Here is a 20,446-nt window from a genome sequence, read left to right as displayed (position 1 = left end):
TCGTCACATTCAAAGTGTCCTGGTATACTACGAGAGTGAGCAGCGGCTGCGGATAAAATTGATTTAATATAATATGATAATGCAGAACTGAGTGGTGATCGTCTGAGTTTTTTTTATTTAGATTTCTGGGTGCAACGCTTTTATTCCTTTTTTTTATCTTTTCATCGAAAGTGCGGCTCGTGAAAAATGCGATCAGCATGACGCTGTAGTTCGGGGTGCATTCAAGAAGCTAAAACGGATCCGTGTTCCGTGATGTTCCACAGCTGCTCTTCAGTGGCAGCGGGGCCGTGACAGTGGCTGGGGAGGTGTTTTGAATGCAGCCTCCTTTAGACGAAGCCTTCTCTGAGCAGCATCACATTAATGATCGATGCACACTGGACAGGATTAGAAGCTGGAGGAGACAAGCTGCTCCGCTAAACGCCCCAATTGATGCTTAACTCCGCCGTTCTGAACAGTTTATAGTTGAAATGCGGGACCTGTTCTGAGCGGTGATCATCCACGGGTGGATCTGGCGCCCGTCAGCGGCTGAGACATAATTTACGATCCGCGGTGAGCCTGACGAGGCGGGACCGCCGACAGGATGATGGAGCGGTCGGACCGAGCCCCGCTGCTGGACTGGGAGGAGGTTCCGTCCCTGGAAAAGCCCGGCGGCGCGTCGCCTTCTCCCGCCAAGGACCGACTGTCGAGCCCCTCCAACAGCCGCGCCAGCCCGGGATGCTCCGCGCCGGTGTTTGGGTGGAGCAGCGGTCCGGGGGGTCCCGCTCCCTGCAGGTCTGGCTCCGGCTCAGACGGGTGCAGCACCCCGCCCACGACCTGCAGGGATGAGGGGCTGCAACCCGACGAGGAGGGGTATCTGTCGGACTCGGGACCCGGGGAGCTGTCGCTGGAGGACAGGATGGTGAAATGGGAGGAGAAGGACCAGATTGTGTCGGTTTTTGTGGTCGCGTTCAACACCAGATCAGGTGAGACACAAATGTGCATCATTTCATTACTAATGCATCATATAATTACATAGATAATATAGTGAAATAATGATTTTTACACGTATAAAAGGGATCAAATAGATGGAGCCTGCCTCAGTCAGATCGTCTGTCTGATGATCAGCTGCATGTTTGTATCAAGTCTGCAGAGCCTCTCTCCTACAGGTGTGGCTCTGCCTGACCTGGCCTTAAGTTTACGGACACCAGTAAAGAGCCATGTCATCCTCTGGAGCCTCACTACACATCAGACATGTCCCAATGACAGGGGGAGTTCACTGATGCAAATCCACCAGCTCCTGGATCCTGCAGAGCTGCCCTATACATTTTTAATGAGGGGCACTCTGAGGACAGGATGAAACAGTAGCCAATCAAGATACCTGCAATGTAAGAATCGTAGAGGATGGTGGAGGAGAAGATGGCTGGATGGCACAGGGGATGTCCTGCAGGGTGGAGCTGGGTACTGTGTGCTGCAGAATGTCAGACTGTAGGAGATCCGGAGGATGATCTGCTTTTAATGATGCTTTCTGTAAAATGTTTGTTTGTCTCTGAGAGTGTCATAAATATTCCATCATCACTGGCACTGTGTAGTCTGATCGTGGATTTGAATCGAAGGCCTTGATTCTGAGCAAACACAGACGAGGCTGCAGGTAGATTGGCTGAATCAATTCCTTATCGGTAGACTCAATGCTGTAACCATGGATTGTCAGTCTGCTTACGAGCTGGTGCCACACCAAATGCCGCCCAAATGTTAATTATAAAGGAAGGATGCGTGTCTGCTGCAGCATTGGTACATAGTTTCTAACAATTGGTGCAAATGCATGTGTAAGATTGCACCAAAAAATCATCCTGAATAATCAGGTCATTTTGAGAGGAGTTTTGATTAAATTGATTGGACTGGAAATTGATTAAAATTACAAAAATGTAATTTTGTAATTATAATTAAAAACAAATTGTCCAGGAATTTTTATTTTATTTTAGCCCCATACATAAACTTCAGCTTGTATGTGCAGAATTAAAGGAAGGCCCTCCCATGTCACTCTCCTGGCTACTAGAGGTGCATGAAACAACCCATTATAATATTACCTCTAAAACAACCCTTCGATGGGGAGTGTACTATATTTTTGAAATTGTTATAGAAGCATTTAGATTTTTTGTTTAAACTTTGAAGTTGATATGTGTATAAGTATTCAAGTAAGATGTTCACGACAAACAGAAAGAGGTGAGGAGACCTTATTGCACAGGGAGTAATGATGGATGTTGCTATCACCTGTAATGGAACCTCTCGATCATGAACCCTGCATTATTAACAAAAAGGAGGTTAAATGGAGATACATGTATCAGTACTAAGTTAAATTCCATTTCTGAATATAGAAAGAGTGGAAACCTTGAGTAGTTTTGACAGGAAATGAGAAGAGAAAAGACGCATAGTTCAATCTTGAAGCTGCTAGATGAAACCTAATCATTTAACTTTGTAAAGCTTTGCACCTTTAATAATGCTTTGATAATAAGTCTGACAAAATATTGGTGTCAAGATCCTTTCTTACAGATCTAGGGGAAGAATCCAGATGCATCACAAATCAGAGCAAACCGTCCTGTGCTTTGTTTGACATCAACCCATTCTTTAACAGTGGCAGTTTAATGATGCTCTGTCTGCACAGTGAACACCTGCAGCACTGCACAATACTTTAAGCTCGACACCTCAAGTCGATCTCAGCTGTCAAATGGGCAGTAGAGCGTCCATGGTGTTCAGTGCTCATACAGTCTCGGTGGATGATACAGACCTGCAGCCTTAATTAGAAAAATACTAATATACTCACATCTCTGCAGGAAGTCCACAGACTGATATTTGTAGCTAATGATTAAATGAGAAAAACCGCACAGGCTGAGTCACCCTCTCCGTGTCCCTGCTCCTATCAGACCTTATTTGCTCAGCTGCCGCTCGGGCGTCACTCCTCAACCGACACAATGGATTCTGAAGAAAGAATCCAGCTCCATGAAAAAGGAAATTGAATTATGATACCTTCACTGTCTGTTTGTGTAGCAGCTTTCATGGGTGTTTTATTAGTATCTCTTATTCTCTCTCTCTCTCTCTGTGTGTGTGTGTGTGTGATAGGAAACATGCTGGAGTGGTGTCTGCCCAAAGACATGGACCTGGAGGGAGTGGAGTTCAAGGCCATCGCCAGCGGCTCCCACCGAGTCACCACAGACTTTATGTAAGTATGTGTGTGTATGCAAACAAGCAGGTGGAGGGGGCTAATTGTGAGTATTGGGATGCGGCCCCATGTTTCCCTTCTGGCAGGACAGGGCGTCACATAGTGCTGCCTGCCTGACACAGCCATCTGGCAGGTTCTCTGCCTTTTCTTGACTCATGCTTTCGTGCGTCTCTCTCTCCCCCTGCGTCCACAGTTACTTCCGGAAGGGCCACTACTTCGGCCTGGCCTGCTTTGCCAACATGGCGGTGGAGAGCACGGTGGAGCGGGGGGCGAGGATGAAGTCGGTGGGGATCCTGTCTCCTTCCTACACGCTGCTCTACCGCTACATGAGCTTCCTGGAGCACCAGGTCAGGTAAGAAGATCAACAGAGTCCACTCTGCACTTTTTATTTATCACATCATAGATCACATTTGATATAAATCAGATCAATGTGATCTTTATAGGTTTGTGCCATATACATTGTTTTCACTTGACTTGCACTAGTAAACAGTGTTTTTTAATATATGTATGGCATTAGTTTTATCCATCCATCCATGTCAGTTCATACATTTCAAATTGTATCTGTATATCTATCTATCTATCTGTCTGTCTGTCTGTCTGTCTGTCCTAGATTCATAGATATTTATTTGTTTTGAACATGTTAAAGGTTCAGTGTGTAAGATTTAGGTGAAAGGAATCTATTGACGAAAATTGTATATAAAATAATCCTAGTGATGTTTTCAAGAGTGTGTTTTGTCTTAATATTCAAATTATTGTTTTATTTACCTTAGAATGGTCCTTTTATATTTAAATACTTTATATCTATATCCAGATCCTTTTATGTGACCTTTTATGACAGCACGTGGGAGCACGACTCCCATGGCCAACAACAACTTGAAAACTTGAACGTCGAAACTGGTTGACTTCTTTATTTGATTACACTTGAATGCACCATTCTGTGTGAAAAGATCTAATGGCCCTGCCCTCTGTTTATTTTAACTTGTATGCTGAACCTAGATAAAAAGAGAAAAAAAAAATTCAACCTCGTTCTTGAACAAAGTTGAGATAATAGTTGTTGGGATGTTTTTCTTTTCCTGACAACTTTGATCTCCTCCCACCACGACCCACCTCCATTATCTCCTCCCCACGTTCATCCTCTTGCTGGTCTGTGCACTTCAGGGCTACATCTAAAGTTTTGTCACATTTTCTCTTCAGTGGCCTTTTAAACACAGCCCTCTCTATATCCAGTCCCCCTCCCCTGTCTCGCCCTGATCCTCCTCTTCTCCCCCTTCACACAGTTCCCACTCTCTCTCTCTCACGGTCATGCTCCTCACTCATCATTCTCCGCGTGGTTCGCTCCAGATTCCCCATCTGCTGACTGCCATGCCAACGTCTGTTTCTTATATAAAGGGCTCTCTGTTGCTCTCGGAGGTGATTTAAGATGTTCAGGGATTTACGGACACTTTCACCCTTTTTTCTCTTTCTCGCTCTACCCCTCTTTTTTCTTAGCCTAAATCTGTGTCTTGGTACCTGCAGCTAATGGAACCATTTTTTATAAAGAAAGCCTCATTATGCCAATCAGTGAACATGGAGGTGGCATGGTTCATGACCTATACAGCAGCCAGCCACCAGGGGGCAATCAAGACACTTTGGCTTCACTTTTGAGTGATGTCTCATATCTTTATGTGCAGTCTATGGTGCCTGATAATTGGAATGTAAAGTTTGTACATGCACAACAGTAAACTTGGCATATTTGGCTCATCTTTGGTATTTTTGTCTTCAACTCAGCTCCTTTTGGAAGAGAGAACGTGGTAATCCATGTGTTTGATGAGTTTGAATATAATTATACAGGATGCTCTGTCCGGATGTTTTACAAAAATGACCCCTGTAGGAAATTAAACATTGAATAACTAAAGATGAAGCAAACTAAACCTGTTTCCTAATCTTTTATTTTTACCTCATGGCTGTTTATCCCTTCTCTTTGGTATTACATTTATTTGAGTTGGATGTGGATGTTGGATTGTAGTGTTTTCTTTGTTTAAATTTACATATGTAATATTTATATATTTAAAGTGGCATCAAGTTGTCCTCTTATGCTTTTCATAATTGTGATCGGAAATTCCGCATTCTCATAACTTTATGACATTTATAGACTAAACAACCAATTTGAAAAATATCTCACAAGAGAGTCACTGGTGGAAATAATAGTTAGCTAGTGTTATCAATACAGACTGTATTATTTTGTTTCACCAAACACTGCCTGGATAAATCAGTAACTATTAACCACACGTACACCACATTTGTATAAAGCAAACAATATATGAACAATATCTTTGATCTCAAGTGTAGTGCCTCTTCAGGTGGTTTCCACTGGAGCACAGTTACAGTGCACCTGCAACTTAGGTGATTTTTAATGTTTGTTTAGGGCACCATGCTGTGTGTGTCCATTATATAATAAGTTTATTAAATTAGGATCTATTTGTGTTATCTTTTTTCCACTGTTACTATCTCGCCTCAGGCTCCAACTCCAGACCCCGGGCCACTACTCCCCTCTCGAGGCCTTTTATGAGGACAAGAGAGCACTCCTGCCCCCTAGTGGAGATGCTGTTGTGACTGCGTGTCCAGCCATTGCCTGGGGAGCTGCACTCAACCACAGTATGCACCCTGAGATGAAGGTAGGAGGAGATTGTCCCATCTTGATTCCAAGCAGCTATTGTCTCTGACCTGAGTGTGTTCCTGCATTATACAACTCATTGACCTTGAGTGCCTCTTTGTGTGTTATTGTGTGGACCAGATCACCCACCCCGCGGGCTGCATGTCCCAGTTCATCCGCTTCTTTGGCGAGCAGATCATGGTGCTGTGGAAACTGGCTCTCCTCCGAAGACGCATCCTCATCTTCTCCCCTCCTCCCGTGGGAGTGGTCTGCTACAGGGGTGAGAAACATACATCTGTGTTTGAATAGAAGTCAAATGACAGTTTTGAAACTAGAAGGGTGATTGGAGAGTGCACATATCAGCCAACGGGGGATCCTGTATCTGCTCCAAATTGTAATGGGTTCTTTCTTGATCCATATATCACATCCTTCCACCAAGTTACCTGATCATCCGCCCAGTAGTTTTTGTTGCAAACTAACAGACAAAGTTCCTCTCCAGCTGTATCAGCGTTGACAGCCCAGGTTTTTTCATACATTTCCATTTTGTTGTCCTCTTTTTTGTCTCTCCCACACTCGTGCATCATTTGCTTGATTTCTTTCGCCCCCCCCCCCCCCCCCCCCTCCCCTCAGTGTACGGCTGCTGCTGCCTGGCGAACATCTCCATCCCTGGGGTCAGCACGGCCGTGCCCGAGTTCCGCCCCTTCTTCTACGTTAACGTGGCCGACATCAGCGCGCTGGAGAACGAGCTCTCCTATGTAGCATGTGAGTGGATGCGAGAAACAGGCTCACTAGTTTTGTAGATAAAGGACTTTTATTATATCAACTAGCATCTTCAGAATTTGGAATCTGACAGATCCTGTGTGTGTGTGTCTGTTTATACGTGTAGGTACGACTGAGAAGATCTTTGAGGAGAAGAAGGATCTCTACGACGTGTATGTAGACAATCAGAATGTAAAGACCTACAGAGACGGCCTGAAGCCGCTGCTCCGCCTCAGCACCGCAGACCGGGAGAAATATCGCAAGCTCACAGAGCAGAGGTGTGTAAGACAACATTTATATGAATTACCGACAAGATCTCTTTTTTTACATCTCGACTTTTACAAAGAATGTATAAACAAACAAATGAAGGTAGATCCTCACCTGTGCACCACAACTCTTAAGGGAGCTAGAATAAAGTGTGTATCTGTGTGTGTGTGTGTGTGTGTGTGTAGGCAGATGTTGCTGTACTCCCAGGAGGAGAATGGAGACTGTGTGTCCAGTGAAGAGGATCTCTTTATTCTGTAAGTACAACACGATTCATTAAACCAGCTGGCGAAGCAGCAACTACTGAAACAACTTGTTCCTTTTATGGAACTGAAAATTGCATCTGAGAAGTAATGAGTCGGAGCGACTCCACATAACACTTTCATCCTCCGACAGTGTTCTCGGTTATTACGTCTGATCCCCTGTGCTTTTCTCAGGAAACTGAGTGGAGCGCATACCTCCGCCAACAATCTGCTTAAATGTATCAAAGCTGCACCAAATTACAAACACTCTCAGATATTAGTCTCCTAAATGTGCCAGAAGACAAAAAAGCAAATTTTATCTTGAAATAAACAACTAACAAAAAAATCCAACAATGTGGAAATCTGTCCGTTTTTGTGTAATCCAGCTAACACACCATCAACCCAACAAATCAATGGACATGGGCAAAACATTACCTCATATATTATATACAGAAAAATTATAAAAAAAAAAAACCTGACCCACCTGCTTTCTCATTCTCATCTTTCCCAGTTTCTTCCTGGAGCAGAATAACCGAATTTTCCAGACCCTGAGCGAAGTGGCAGGAAGCCCCGACCCCACCCTGACCCAGGAGAGCGTCAGGGCCATGGGTCTGGATCCTCACGGAGACAGGCTCTTCCTGCTCCACCTGCTGGAGATCTACGGCTACGACACCCTGCTGGTATCGGACCAGCTCTGCTGCAGCTGAGTCTGAGCGGACGGCCCGACTGTTTTTTCTGCTTTTCATCACTGCTCGATTCAAAAAGGGGAGTTGATCTGCCTCCAGTCGACTCCACGTGCTGCACTACTGGCCTCCTGGAGTCTTCAGGACCCTTTGAAGCTCCAGAAACGGTTTAACTGATTCTGTTCCTCGCCTCCTTGTTCTCCTTCTCATCTCCCAGCTATGGAGATAAACACACAGCGGAGATGGACTCCTCACTTCACAGCAGGAATAAATCTTTGAGGAACGAGCGTTTCATTTGAAGGTTAGGAGAGAAGAGGTGTAAGATGAGATTCTTGGCCAAAACGTGTGCTGATGCTTAATGTTTGAAAGTGAAAGAGAGGCGGTCGTTGTGTAAATAATCTTTTTTTTTCCTCCTTTGTGTTTCATGCTGTTTTGCTCTCCTGGTATCAAGTGCTGGATTTCGACATCCCATTTTAAGCCTCAATATCCAAATCAGGTCAAACAGCATTCGTTTTCAAGATCCATGTCTGTAACCACTGCTGTTCAAAGTGGGAAAACGACCAGTTGATGGATTTGGCGCCTCCGGTCTTTTCATGTAAACGTCAGAGTGACTGAAGAGTTTTTCTTTAACCTGTGCTGAAACCAAATCCGATTCTCTAACGATGTCCAGCAGCTAAAGGCAGGTGGAGATGGCTCTGTACACTCTGTCAGCTGGGATCTCAGAATGAGCTGTTACACAGAGTCAGAACAACGTTTAGTGTTTTTCTCAGAGGTCCAGCTTTTTCAGCTCATAAACACAAACTTGATTTTGAACAGCAATCATGCGGCCAAGTGCAGAAGCGATCTTGTGTTTAGCACAAGGTGTTTTTAACTCCTTCAACAGTAACAGTAAAACTAGAGGGTATCTCAATGTGTGGTTTCTTCGCTGTCGGGAATTTCAACAAGAAACCTAAATCCACTATAACCCAAATCTTAAGTAACCATCAAATGACAATATGAAAACAGGACGCGATGTGAAAGTAATCAGCTGGTGTACTTTATCTACATAGTATTATCACCTCAATCAAGTTGTCTGAGCTTTATAGCGAGTGTCAATGAAATGTTTCGCTTGCCCTCCATCTTTAATGTGGTTTTCGGCCCTCGCTGCTCTCACGCTCCTGTTTTCATCTGCAGCAGTTTTCAGCAAAACCTTGAGAAACCCAGACAGACGGAATAAACACTGAAGGCCTAAAAATAGACTGAATAAAGAGCCAGACAAGGCTGTGACCAAACATAACTGGGTTTGTGTTATTGCATTTTTAAAAGGTCTATGAATAATGTATAGACCAATAAGGGGCCAACAGTGTGAGATTGTCAGCTACACCAGCCGCTACTAATGTTAATGGTGGAAACGCATGAGCAAACAACTGTATAATAACCACCAGCGCTCACAGGAAATATCTTCAGTGTCACATCCAGCAATGTATTTTCTTTTAGCTCTTCACCAGCTCTTGACAAAAGTAGCCTCATCTTTTTACCAGCTGGCCACTAACTCAGTAGGTCTGGATAGGTTAGTTAATGAGAGCGGCAAGCGACAGTAGATATCCCATATACATTTAACTAGCTTGGAGGCTAAAAGCACCAAATAAACCAATTAGTGATAATTCTCTCAAACTTTTGAGTCTCCTTTTTGTGAGACATCTTAAATCTCAGCCTGCTTTCATTCATTGATCAGGTTTATTTGACCAAATTAGCAGGTCAATGTTCAGGGGGAAATTCCTCAAGAGTATTCATCATTTTGTCATTTGCACATGAAGGTTTAGTACAAGTGTTTAAATTATGTTTTCTTCTGAAAAGGTTTCCCCTGCTTTCTGAAACAAGACGGTTTCTGATGGAGAACATCCCAAGTCATCTGTTTGACAGTGATTCTTATCCATGTCAGGTTTCCAATCTTTTTATTTAGTTTGTTTATGTTGTTAAGCTGTAAATGTTTTTGAGTGTAAATACTCCACTTGCTGTAATTATCTGTGAACAACCGGGATCAGTTGAATGTGTTTTGTAAAACGATGACGATCCCACTGAGCCTCTGTGTGTCACCGAATCCCTCACGTGTTCCACTGGAAGAGAAGAACCCAGCGTATTCTCATTCCACGTCACATGGCGCCTTACACATCCTGTACAGAGTCAACGAGGGGGTAGTCCGACTCATGTTAAAATACTTTCACTTTATTTATTTTACTGCAAATCATTTCAGAAATAAAGTGCACGGCCACTTGTGAAGGAAACAGTTCTCAGGTCTGAATTTCACTTCTAGATTTTCATTCATTTAAAAACATTGGTCACAAATATAGTCTTTAACGTCAATGAGCTTTTTCATCTGTTGTGTGTTTGTGGGCATTCAGGAGTAGTTGTCCCTGCTGCCATTGATGGTTACTTCCTCAGCACTGGAGACACTGAGGTCACTGAGGTCACCATTGGTGGTGGCGTCATGGTCGGTCGGGGGGCGCGCTGGCATCCTGCCCGTCGCGGCGTCTTTCAGAGCAGCCAGCCAGCGCCGCTTCAGGTCCAAGCCGTCGCAGGAGAACGTGTGGGTGGTTCTACTCTGAGTCAACCTGAACCACGTCTGACCCTGCAGCTCCTGAGGGGAATCCTCCACGCTGCAGCCCAGCAGAGGGAGACTGAACAGCTGCTTCACGTCCTGGAGACACAAGGGGGACGAAAGGGAGGGGACATGGATGCAAAGTCTGAATCTGTGCAGGGAAACATTTATATGGAAAAACTAAACTTGTCTTTTGGGTCTCCCAGTTCAGACCTGGTGTGAACATCTGGCCTGAGTGGTCTGAGCACAGGTGGACAGCGTTAAGGTCGTCTGTTCACACCTGGTTCTAGAACCCCCCTGAATGTGTCTCACTGCTTTTGACCAGTTCACAGACGTGTGTCTTGTGTGTCTGCGAGCGGAGGCCGGAGGGACAGAATGAGTGAACGTGTGCAGCTATGAAAATAGATAAGTAAGTATCAGTCATTATGTGGTGATCAGTGTTGATATGTGGTGGTGGCAACAACCGACCTGAACCTAGTGCTGACCACATCACTCAGGACGGATGTAAATACCAGGTAAGAAATGAGGAACTTCAATGATTACAAGAGGTTTTTCAGGAGATTAGATTTGTTTTATATGTCCTCAGCCATTTGTTTCAGAATCTGTCTGCAGTTGATTTCACAACTGCAATGTTTAAACCATTATTTAGGCAATTTCCCTTTTTTGTGAGCGACTGAGTCAGGATGACAGACGCTGACTCGTTCTTCATGTTTTCCACTCCGAAGGAGTAACTGTGGCAACATCTGTGTGGGACGTCAGTCATACTCTAGAGACCCACTTTCACCCAAATAACAGAAATACAAACACGTCTGTGGCATCATTACTGAAAGCTTGAAAATACTATTCAATCATGTTTAAAAATGTAATTTAAAAATTCTAAAATCAAAGAACATTAGATATTTTCTCGTGTCAGAGATCCCTACCTGTGGGGCAGCGTACAGGCAGAGAACTGGAGGTTCAGTCCTGGTGATCACAGACCACACTCGTTGCCAGGTTTTGGTGTCGTCACCAAACTGCAGGAAACCACTGATTACGTCACTGGACATGGGAGACGCTTCAGACTGGGAGACGATGCAAGAGAAAAGAGAACACTTCAAATTCTGATTGCGGTTGTGTGCCTCCACCAACCAGTGCATTCCCTGTCCACTTGGACTCAATTCATTCATGGTTGAGTCCAAGTGAATGTTTGTCCCTAATTTGAAGACATTCCCTCAAGCTGATCTTAAGATATCACGCTCAAGACAAACAAACACTGTGAGGCCAACGTGACCTTTGATACTTTCCCCAACAAAATCTAATCAGTTAATCCCCGTGTCCAAGTGAACGTTTGTGCTCGACGGGTTTGGACAACCCGGCCGCTAGCGCCGGCTCAGAGGCATAAACTGATTTTAGTTGTTATCCTCCTTTGTTGCATCTGGCACAGTCTGTTCTCGTCTCTACATTTAGTGTCATTTAAAACTATGTTTGTAAGACAGGAAAAGTATAGAAGCTTATTACCAGTTCACATAAAATAACAATTTTAAGAGAATGAATTGTCATTGATTAGAAAATTAAGCCCTTCAATCCCTCAGACTCACCTCCAGTATCCTGTCCCCCCTTCGACCGGTCAGGATGGAGTAACAGGCTTTACACACTTTGTTCAGCTTGTTCCCATCATACTCTAGAGGCGCTTTGTTGTCTGAACACTTCCAACACACCACCTGAGGACCAGAGAAACCACCACTGCTGAACTGTCCTCTGGTAGAATGAGTTTGTGTTCACAGTGTTTGTTGGTCACTCACACAGCCACAGGCACGGCAGTGATGTCGTCTTCTCGTGAGTGCGTTGAAAGGCTCCTGGCATTTCATGCACACGGTCACCTCGTTGTCTCGGATCCAGCGGGGGGCTCGTCGGCCAAGTTCCTCCACCTGTAGAATGCACAGACGTCAGAGCTGGGGCAAGGAATGCACACAACCTCTCTCTGATCACGTTTTCCCAACAGACTTACTGGTTCTTCTGGATTCGGCTCCTTTGACGCCAATTTGAAGCTTTCGTTTTTCTTCAGAAACACATCAATGGCTTCACGAATCACCTGGAAATAAGACAGATAAGACTTAAGAAAAAAAGAAGGTGCTGCCAGAAACTCTGATTAATGTGTTATTTATTGTGTAGCACCAGACAAAAAAATACTTTGGTACCTTAATCCACTCTTCTTGATCTTGTTCGGAGCTTTAAAAAAAGGAAAAAAATGTTTTTAAAGCGTAAACTTGAGGTAAAAGTTGTATTACAAGAAGAGCACACGCTCACACACCTGGCTTGCAGCTCAAGGCTCTTCTCCTTTCCAGACACCTGAAAAGTGTACGGGTGGTCCTCATTGGTGGTCTGCTGCACCTGCATCCCATCCACACCAATCCTGCATCGCACAGTGAAACGCTGCCCGACGAGGCTGAACTTCGGAGTGCAGCACAGCAGAAAGTTGTTGAACTGTGGAGAAAGTGGGTATGAGCTCAAATTCCCAGGGTTCTTTTTACGAATGTCCATATTGTCGCTACGACTTAGAAAACATGGAGTTCAATATAATCCTGTGACTGAGGTAAAGAAATGGGACGGGTAGATATGCACATCCACAGGCTCTTTGATGGATTTTGGATAATTGTCAGTTTGTCAGTGCTCTCACCAGGAACAGGTGTCTCTCCATGGCGGATGTGTTCCTGGCGGCGAGTTTGAGCAGGCGGCCTTCTCTGAGAAGCTCATTGGTCGGATTGACCACCTCCTCCTCTCCAACCATCTCGTAGATTTCCAGCAGCCGCTTCCTGCTCTCCTGCAGAGAAAGATGGTGAGAAAACACAGATTACTCTATGTATTTACAGGCACAAGCAACCGCTGTGGGACAATTATCAATCTCACAATTGGCAAAGTTTCTGAATAGCCTAAAACCAGGTTATTTTGGTGACTTGACGGCATAACACAACCAATGCGTTGTGATCTTACTTAGAACAATGGTAAATGGTGTGGTATGTAATGGTAACGTACAGCTTTGTGGATGGCGCTGTTTGAGTGGGTGGCTGCCATGGAGATGGTCTGCAAGGATTCTGGAGAGGGAGACAAAGGGAGAGTTTCATGACGCTCACTACAGACATGATGAGCTCCCGGAGACAGACGCACACATTGTGAGGGACACTGGAAGTTAAACTACACCGACAAACTGGCGCAGTGTACCTACTGTGAGCAAGCTCGTAGTCTGGATTATCCTCGGGCAGCTTCTTTAGATAATCCCTCAGCAGCATTTCAAAACGCGGAACCCTCTGGACCGGTTCCAGCATGTGGTGTTGCAGGGTCAGGTTGCCACACGCCTCCTGACTCTAGTACGGTACAGGGAATACATTACATCCTGTTCACACCTGGGTTGATCGTATTCATAACCTGCCAAGTGACTTTTACCTGTATGTCCTGGATGATGCTTCTGAAAGCAGTGGAGCGCTCGGTCCAGGTCCTCACCAGCTCCATGGCCTGGTCAAAGTTCCTCACGTAGTCGGCATACATCCTCAGGAAGGGGGCGTGTTGCAGCATAACATGACCCAGGCCAGGCCTCCTACCCCTGCACGTGGAGGAAGTGGGAAGGGAAAACATGTGATGTCTGCTCTACATGCATGTCCTGAAGGTTTTCCCCAGTTCGTGACGAGACGACCCACCAGTGCGTGATGCAGGTTTCCAGGTCAGGGAGCAGGAACTGGCTGTGGAAGGAGTAGATGGAGGAAATGTTGGAGAAGATGTTTCTGATCACCTCGGGAGGAAATGAGCCTCGGCCTGCTTCTTCTGTCAGGCGTGAGCAGAACACCTGTGTTGGGAGTCAGAGCACATTCATTAGATTCACAGTTAAAGAAATGTAGCTCCATTTGATTTCAGACTTTTTCAGCGTTGTTTGTGTTCATGGCAGGAGCGTCACGGATCACCACACTGACCTGGTCGAGCAGGTGGAGGCGAGCCACGTAGGCCCTCTCTGTCTGCAGGAGCTCATTGGCGATCTTGTATAATTTCTGCTCTGTGCTCTCATCTTTGGGTTTGTCTCCTCCCGTCTCCCTCCACTTGTCCTCCTCACTTTGCTCACGTGCACACACATGATTAACCCTCCCTTCGTGTGTAGTAGCTTCATTCCACTGGCAGGAGAACTTGGAACCACACCCTGTGGGTATTTGGAGTTGTTCCACTTTGTCATTTATTTGCTTCCCATTTACCATCAGCCGCTCTTTACCCTGCACTAATCCATTCATTTTTTCGAGGGACGGCTCTTTGCCGTTGCACGATAGATGGCCTTCACTTATGGTGTGATTGAGTTTGTGGTTAGCCGGTGCTTTGATGGTGATGGCAGGTCCATTGCAGTTGGCTGATTGCAGCCGTTTCAGTGGAGAACGGTCCACTTTGTCACTGGGAATCCTGCAGAAATAAAGTTTATTCATGATTGAAGAATCTAACTATATGAAGAAATAGTCAGACTACATGCTACATGACGATGTTTAGGTTATTGAGGTACAGAAATAGAATAATTTAAAAAGTCCCACCTGCTCTCATCCAAGTAAACAATCAAGTCGGGCACACTCAGAGATTTCCCGGATTTCCTCTCTGCTCCCTCCATCTTCCAGCTTGGGATTCTGTGCAGTCCTAGCCAGGATATAGAGTTCTTGGCGGGGCTGTAGTTCCCCGTTCTCCCCTGAACAGGACTGGGGGTCCGTAGTTTTCCTGCGAGAGGGCTAAGATGTCTTGGGGATAACTTGGCAGGGCTGTTCCGCCCTTGCCTCAACAGGCTACAGTTCTGGATGATCCTTTTGCCTGGACTTGGAGATCCTAAAACTGGACTGCTTGCAAGACTTGGAATCCCCTGAGGGTGCCGGGCAGGGCTGATATATGTTCCTGATGCTCCATTTAATAAAGGGCTCCCTCCACCTCTCACAGGACTCGGGGAGCCGAGGCAGTTCTGTGCTGCGCTGACACAGGGAACAGAAAGTCCATAACTTCTGTTAAGACTCTGCTCATCCTCTGTGTTGTGAACCTGTTGTGGTGGGAATTTTCCCGGAGTGGGACTGGAGGACTGATCTTGTCCTGCCCTCAGAGGGCTCTGGAGGTGAGCTGGTTTAGGAGGCACTGCAAAGAGATAAACAGGGTGGTTGGCTAATTTGTGATCAGTGTAATGTTGTGAATGAACATGTTACTCGAAAACGGGCTTTGATCTCCAAGGATAATGAGGTATTTTGACGAATCAAACTTCAGGTTATGCACTCTTACCTTGGGGTTTGAGAGGAGATCTCTTAGCTGAGGTTGTTTTGTTGTCTTCTTTGGACGTTGGTTCACAGACCTGGTCACCAGCATGGCCACAGCTGTACAAGCCACACACTCCACTACTCACTAGTAAAAGAAATACAATGTCATTATACCATAAATACATATTTTTCCCAAACCGCATGGCTATTTGGTTGCATCACAATTAGGGAAGAATGTAACTTCAGACTTTGCATTTGTAAAACCACAGATGAGGGCTTAGGAGGTAGAGCGGTTAACCAGAGGGACGGTGGTCCGATCCCCAATTCCAGGTGCCAAAGTGTCCTGGAGCGAGAAACTGAACCCCCTGTGCCAACAGTGTATAGTGATGTGTGATTGAGAAAGTGCTGCACATCTAGACATAGGTCTTGATCCTCCTCAGCCATGTAGTAGTAGTAGTAGTAGCTTTATTGTCAATTTCTCCACATGTTCAAGACATACAAGGAATCGATAGGACGTTTCCCACGCTCCCACATGTAATGTGCACATTAAAAAACTCGAACATTGTCAGAGTAACACAATATTTGAAGTTATTTCTCCCTCATCATTCAAACACACATGCTGAAGCCATAGAAAATGAATTGGGTCTGATTCTTATCCAGAAGCCCCGCAGCTCATTCTGGTTCTATTCTTGGTTTGCAAACATTTTGTATTTGACCTAAAAAAGGGATGAGACACTAAATAACAGTCACCCTCCTACACACGACACAGTATTGACTCCTGTTTCATCACCCTGATTGCATGACCCACATCCTCACCTCACAGCGTAACCCTTTTAAAATTGTGTAACAGCTTGGGTTCTTACCTGCAGTTAATTTCCATATTGTGACGGATTACTCGTACAAGAAAGTGCAAGCGTCCAGCTCAGTTCACTACAGGCTTTGCTGAAGCTCGACAGAACTCGGTCATGTGGAGAGGGGCCAATGTCAGCTTTCTCAACAGAATCATACTTCTGCTTTCTCACTTCTGTTTTCTCTTCATGAAAGTCTAACTCTTACCAACTTAGGTTCATTTAACACTTATCTAACCAGATAATATTACTCTCAGGTTCATTTTTAGAGATCACTGATGTGTATGCACACATGAAAGCAGTATTGATGTTTTCATGTGACTTTTAGCAGGAGTAGTTCTAAAAATGTGAAAATATTCCTTCAAATCATCTTTTTACCTCCACTGACGGGATGCTTTCATCTGCGTTTGTTGGTTTATTTGGTAGCAGGAATTTGCTACATCTACATGACAGATTACCACCACATTGTGTGGAAGGATACAGTATGTGTCAGAGAAGAAGCCATACAATTTTGGGGCAGATCAAGTAATTCTTCCCCCACTTTCTTTAAAATTGCATGATAGGGTGTTTGACATTTCCACTAATTTCCCTGGGAATCATTCAGGGATCTTGATATAAATTACAAAAGGCACTATGAACAGATAAAGTTTCCAAAAGTTAACACCTATTGTAACTATTTCTTTTCAGCTTAGAAAAAGACACATTGTCTTTGAAATTTGAAAGAGTCAGTTTGCCTCCCGTGACAAAAAGCCTCACATCAACCTCAAAGAATGTTTGGTATCATGTAGCTCATAGTGATGGACGGTACTATTGAATCTTGCATCTAACAGTACCAATGGAGAAAGCCCTTCTTACATCTAGTTCTGCCTCAGTGGGAGAACAGAAAGGCTTTGTGTTTGTATTTGCGCGTGTGTGTGTATTTGCATGTGTGTGTTTACATGTGTATGTGTGTGTGTTGGGGGGGGGGTGGATTGACAAATGCTGGTCTCAAGACACACAAGCAAAGTCCAGGCTGAATCAGGGGAAAGAGATTTCTCTGCTGTAATCCAACAAGAGACTAACAGGCGCCAACTGTGACTAGTAAAAATCAAATATGTGCACACATACCAAACAAAGTGCATGTAAGCTAGGCACAACATGGAGGGTTAAGACCCTGGTCACCCTCTTATAGTTCTTATTCTCACAGAAAGCTGAATGTTAAGTCTTCCAACAATGATACAAATGGGCAGAAAATTACCAATTCCTAAGCACATTCAACAAACTGGAACCGTACTGGGAAACTGTTTCGTAGACATTGACAACAATACAATACCAACTTGAACACCTCACAAAACACACAAAACATTGATGTATTTATTATGAATGTAGGTTATAACCTGAAAACCTAAAATGCATGAAATATGCATTTTAAGTATAATAGTTAACTTTATCGAAAATAAAATATGTAGCACCATGGGCCTACTAAACTTTCTTTTATAATTACTATTTTTGTTAAATTACTTTAATAAGATTGAATGTCTTTGCACTCATTGGGTTGTAGCTGATTTTATACTAACTCATAAAAAGCTGCAGGCTAGCTTAAAGGGATAGTTCACCCAAAAATGAAAATTCCCTATTGTACTCACCACTGTGCCGGTGGAAGGGTGGTTGCGTTTGAGTCCACAAAACACTTTTGGAGTTTCAGGGGTAATCAGTGTTGCAACAAAATTCAATAAAATTTAAGTAAATGGTGACCGATTCCTCAAACGAAAAAAAATGTCTCCATATTGTTCCACTAGGTGTCATCCAAGTGTCCGTGAGCCGTGAATCCACTACCCTCCTGAGCACATTCAACAAACTGGACCTGTACTGGGACACTGTTTCGTGAGGTAACTAGGAGGAAGATACATGGAGTCTAAACACATGGTGTAAACGATGCCATTTAGAGTCAAACTTGACTTTCGATGGCTTCTTCTATTTGGTTTCTGTACATCCAAAGATGTGCTCACCATTAACTTCCATTGCATTGGATTTGGCTGTAACGCTGTTTACCCCTGAAACTGCAGAGGTGTTTTGTGGACTCAAACCTTCCATCAGGCATAGTGATGAGTAGATAATCAGTGAGGTTCCATTTTTGGGTGAACTATCCCTTTAAGAGCTATAACATTAAAAACAGAAAAAGGTTCCGAAAACTTAACCACACATTTTAAGTTTAAATCATTATTTCTTCAAAAGCTTTAAATGTTCAATACTACGAATTTAATTTGTGTAGTATTAAATCACAGCATCCATGAAATCTAATGTTAGATCATATAGAATCAACTAAGAAAAAAGTACTGTGGATAATGTGCAAAGATATGAAGCTCTACACAGAACCAGTCCCAGTCCCAGTGAGTTTAACACAACCAGTCCCAGTGGGTCTAACACAACCATACTTAGTCACAATGAGTTTTTGATGTAAAAGCTCCTCCACCTGTTCCTGAGGCTCCTCCGTCCACCTCAGCTCCTCTGACCCTCCGTCTCACGGCCACTCGCCTGAACTCCTCCGTGTCTCGCTCGCAGTTGATCCGGAGACTGTTCCTCTTCTTCAGGTCGAACATGGCGGACCCGAGCTCCAGCTCCAGCCGCAGACTCAGAGAGGAGAGGAGAGGCCGACTCTCCGCGCTGCTCCGCCGCTTCACCTGCTTCAATCACCGGCTGTGAACTGACCGCAGCTGCCGCAGCTCCGGCTCTGATTGACAGACTCGTGCACCCGCCCACTGCATCTCACCGACCAATCACAACCCTTCCTCACACCGCGAAGCTAAGAGTAGAAAATCAAGGAATCAAAGACACTTTGACAAAATCCAAGGCTGAATTCAAAATACAAATATAATCAGCTTTGAATAACTATGAGGTCAGTTTCCCCTCAGCAGAACAATTTGAATTTAAATAAATAAATTAACAAATATAAAAGTAGGCTAATAAATACGTACATATGAATTATTAAGGAACATTTAATAACTTAGACAGAGTAAAATCAAAATAATTTAAATTAATAAAGTTACATATATATACAAGTAGCCTAATGAATACAATAAACCAGTCAAATATAATAAATTAATCTATGTTTCTGTTAATATTGTCACAATAATAACTATATTTTCACTAGTAATGGTAAGAGCTCACTTAATATAAGTTTCTTCTGAATAAATTGTCTATTAGTAAGAGTTGAAGTGAACTAATGCAAGAATAACACAACTACTGCTGCACAACTAATGATTAAAGCATTATCATATGTTTTTTAAAACTAATTATTTAGTTATTGTCAAAGAATATTAAATCAATCGTCAATGTTGGATTTGAAAAATTTCTTTAAAAATCAGGTTTCACTGAGATTCATACTGAGGTGAGTCCTTGTTGCGGATTATTGCTCCATGAACAACACGATGTAAAATAACTTCCCTCAGCTTCACACGTATGTTATGCTGCATTCAAGTATAAAGTAAGAGAGGGACTGGTCTTTAAAGTCTTCAGAAAAAAACCTACTGCACTTAATGTCCAAAGACCAGTGAAGGGCTGAGAGTTTATTGTTGATTTGATAATATACTGTATTTACCAAAGTGTTCAGGAAACCGTAAGTAAGTTTTCGATAGAATACTTTCAGTCATGGGGAATAGGTGTAATGGTCGGTTCTCTGAACTCTGAATCCAGTCATCTGAATTCAAGTGTCAGTGGAAACTGAAAGAAAAAGAGTTCCAAATATCCAGACACTTGTTCACTGTGACCTGAACGCAACGCATTCAAACACTTCTCCATCCTGACTGTATAATTTTGTTTTTTTAAAGGCTCTTCACAGTCTTTTGAAGTGCGGGATGTGACAAGTTAGATGAGGCCAGACAGCAACAACTTTCTCAGCAGCAGCAGAGTCACTGGGGGATTCCCCACCATGAAACAGAAATAGATAGTTCTCTGATTACAGTGGTTCCATGGTGTAATGGTTAGCACTCTGGACTCTGAATCCAGTAATCCGAGTTCAAGTCTCGGTGGGACCT

The 20,446-nt window shown here is 43.9% G+C and overlaps 2 protein-coding genes and 1 non-coding gene across 3 annotated transcripts; 2 read left to right on the top strand and 1 right to left on the bottom strand.

The window, feature by feature from the left end:
- The first annotated feature begins 123 nt into the window (after nt 1–123).
- LOC133948528 (DENN domain-containing protein 11-like) lies at nt 124–10,042 on the top strand. Its single transcript, XM_062382337.1, has 9 exons — nt 124–962; nt 3,094–3,193; nt 3,387–3,545; nt 5,691–5,847; nt 5,967–6,105; nt 6,456–6,587; nt 6,712–6,862; nt 7,037–7,105; nt 7,602–10,042. Exons 1-9 carry the CDS (start codon nt 581–583, stop codon nt 7,795–7,797), a joined length of 1,485 nt encoding a protein of 494 aa, XP_062238321.1. The 5' UTR covers nt 124–580; the 3' UTR covers nt 7,798–10,042.
- Nucleotides 9,958–19,126, bottom strand: LOC133948527 (FYVE, RhoGEF and PH domain-containing protein 4-like). The gene is made up of 16 exons (XM_062382336.1): nt 18,886–19,126; nt 15,611–15,730; nt 14,890–15,469; nt 14,293–14,764; nt 14,023–14,168; nt 13,772–13,928; nt 13,554–13,692; nt 13,364–13,422; nt 13,008–13,151; nt 12,642–12,814; nt 12,529–12,559; nt 12,339–12,422; nt 12,133–12,258; nt 11,929–12,051; nt 11,275–11,412; nt 9,958–10,450 (listed from the first exon to the last, which is right to left on the bottom strand). Exons 1-16 carry the CDS (start codon nt 19,010–19,012, stop codon nt 10,151–10,153), a joined length of 2,919 nt encoding a protein of 972 aa, XP_062238320.1. The 5' UTR covers nt 19,013–19,126; the 3' UTR covers nt 9,958–10,150.
- A 1,248-nt stretch (nt 19,127–20,374) lies between these two features.
- Nucleotides 20,375–20,446, top strand: trnaq-cug (transfer RNA glutamine (anticodon CUG)). The gene has a single exon. It is a non-coding gene; the product is annotated as a tRNA-Gln (tRNA).

Source organism: Platichthys flesus, chromosome 23 (genome assembly GCF_949316205.1).
Source record: "Platichthys flesus chromosome 23, fPlaFle2.1, whole genome shotgun sequence".
Taxonomy (NCBI): Eukaryota; Metazoa; Chordata; class Actinopteri; order Pleuronectiformes; family Pleuronectidae; genus Platichthys; species Platichthys flesus.
The sequence above is the reverse complement of the archived record's forward strand: the minus strand, read 5'-3'. Positions and strand labels throughout refer to the sequence as shown.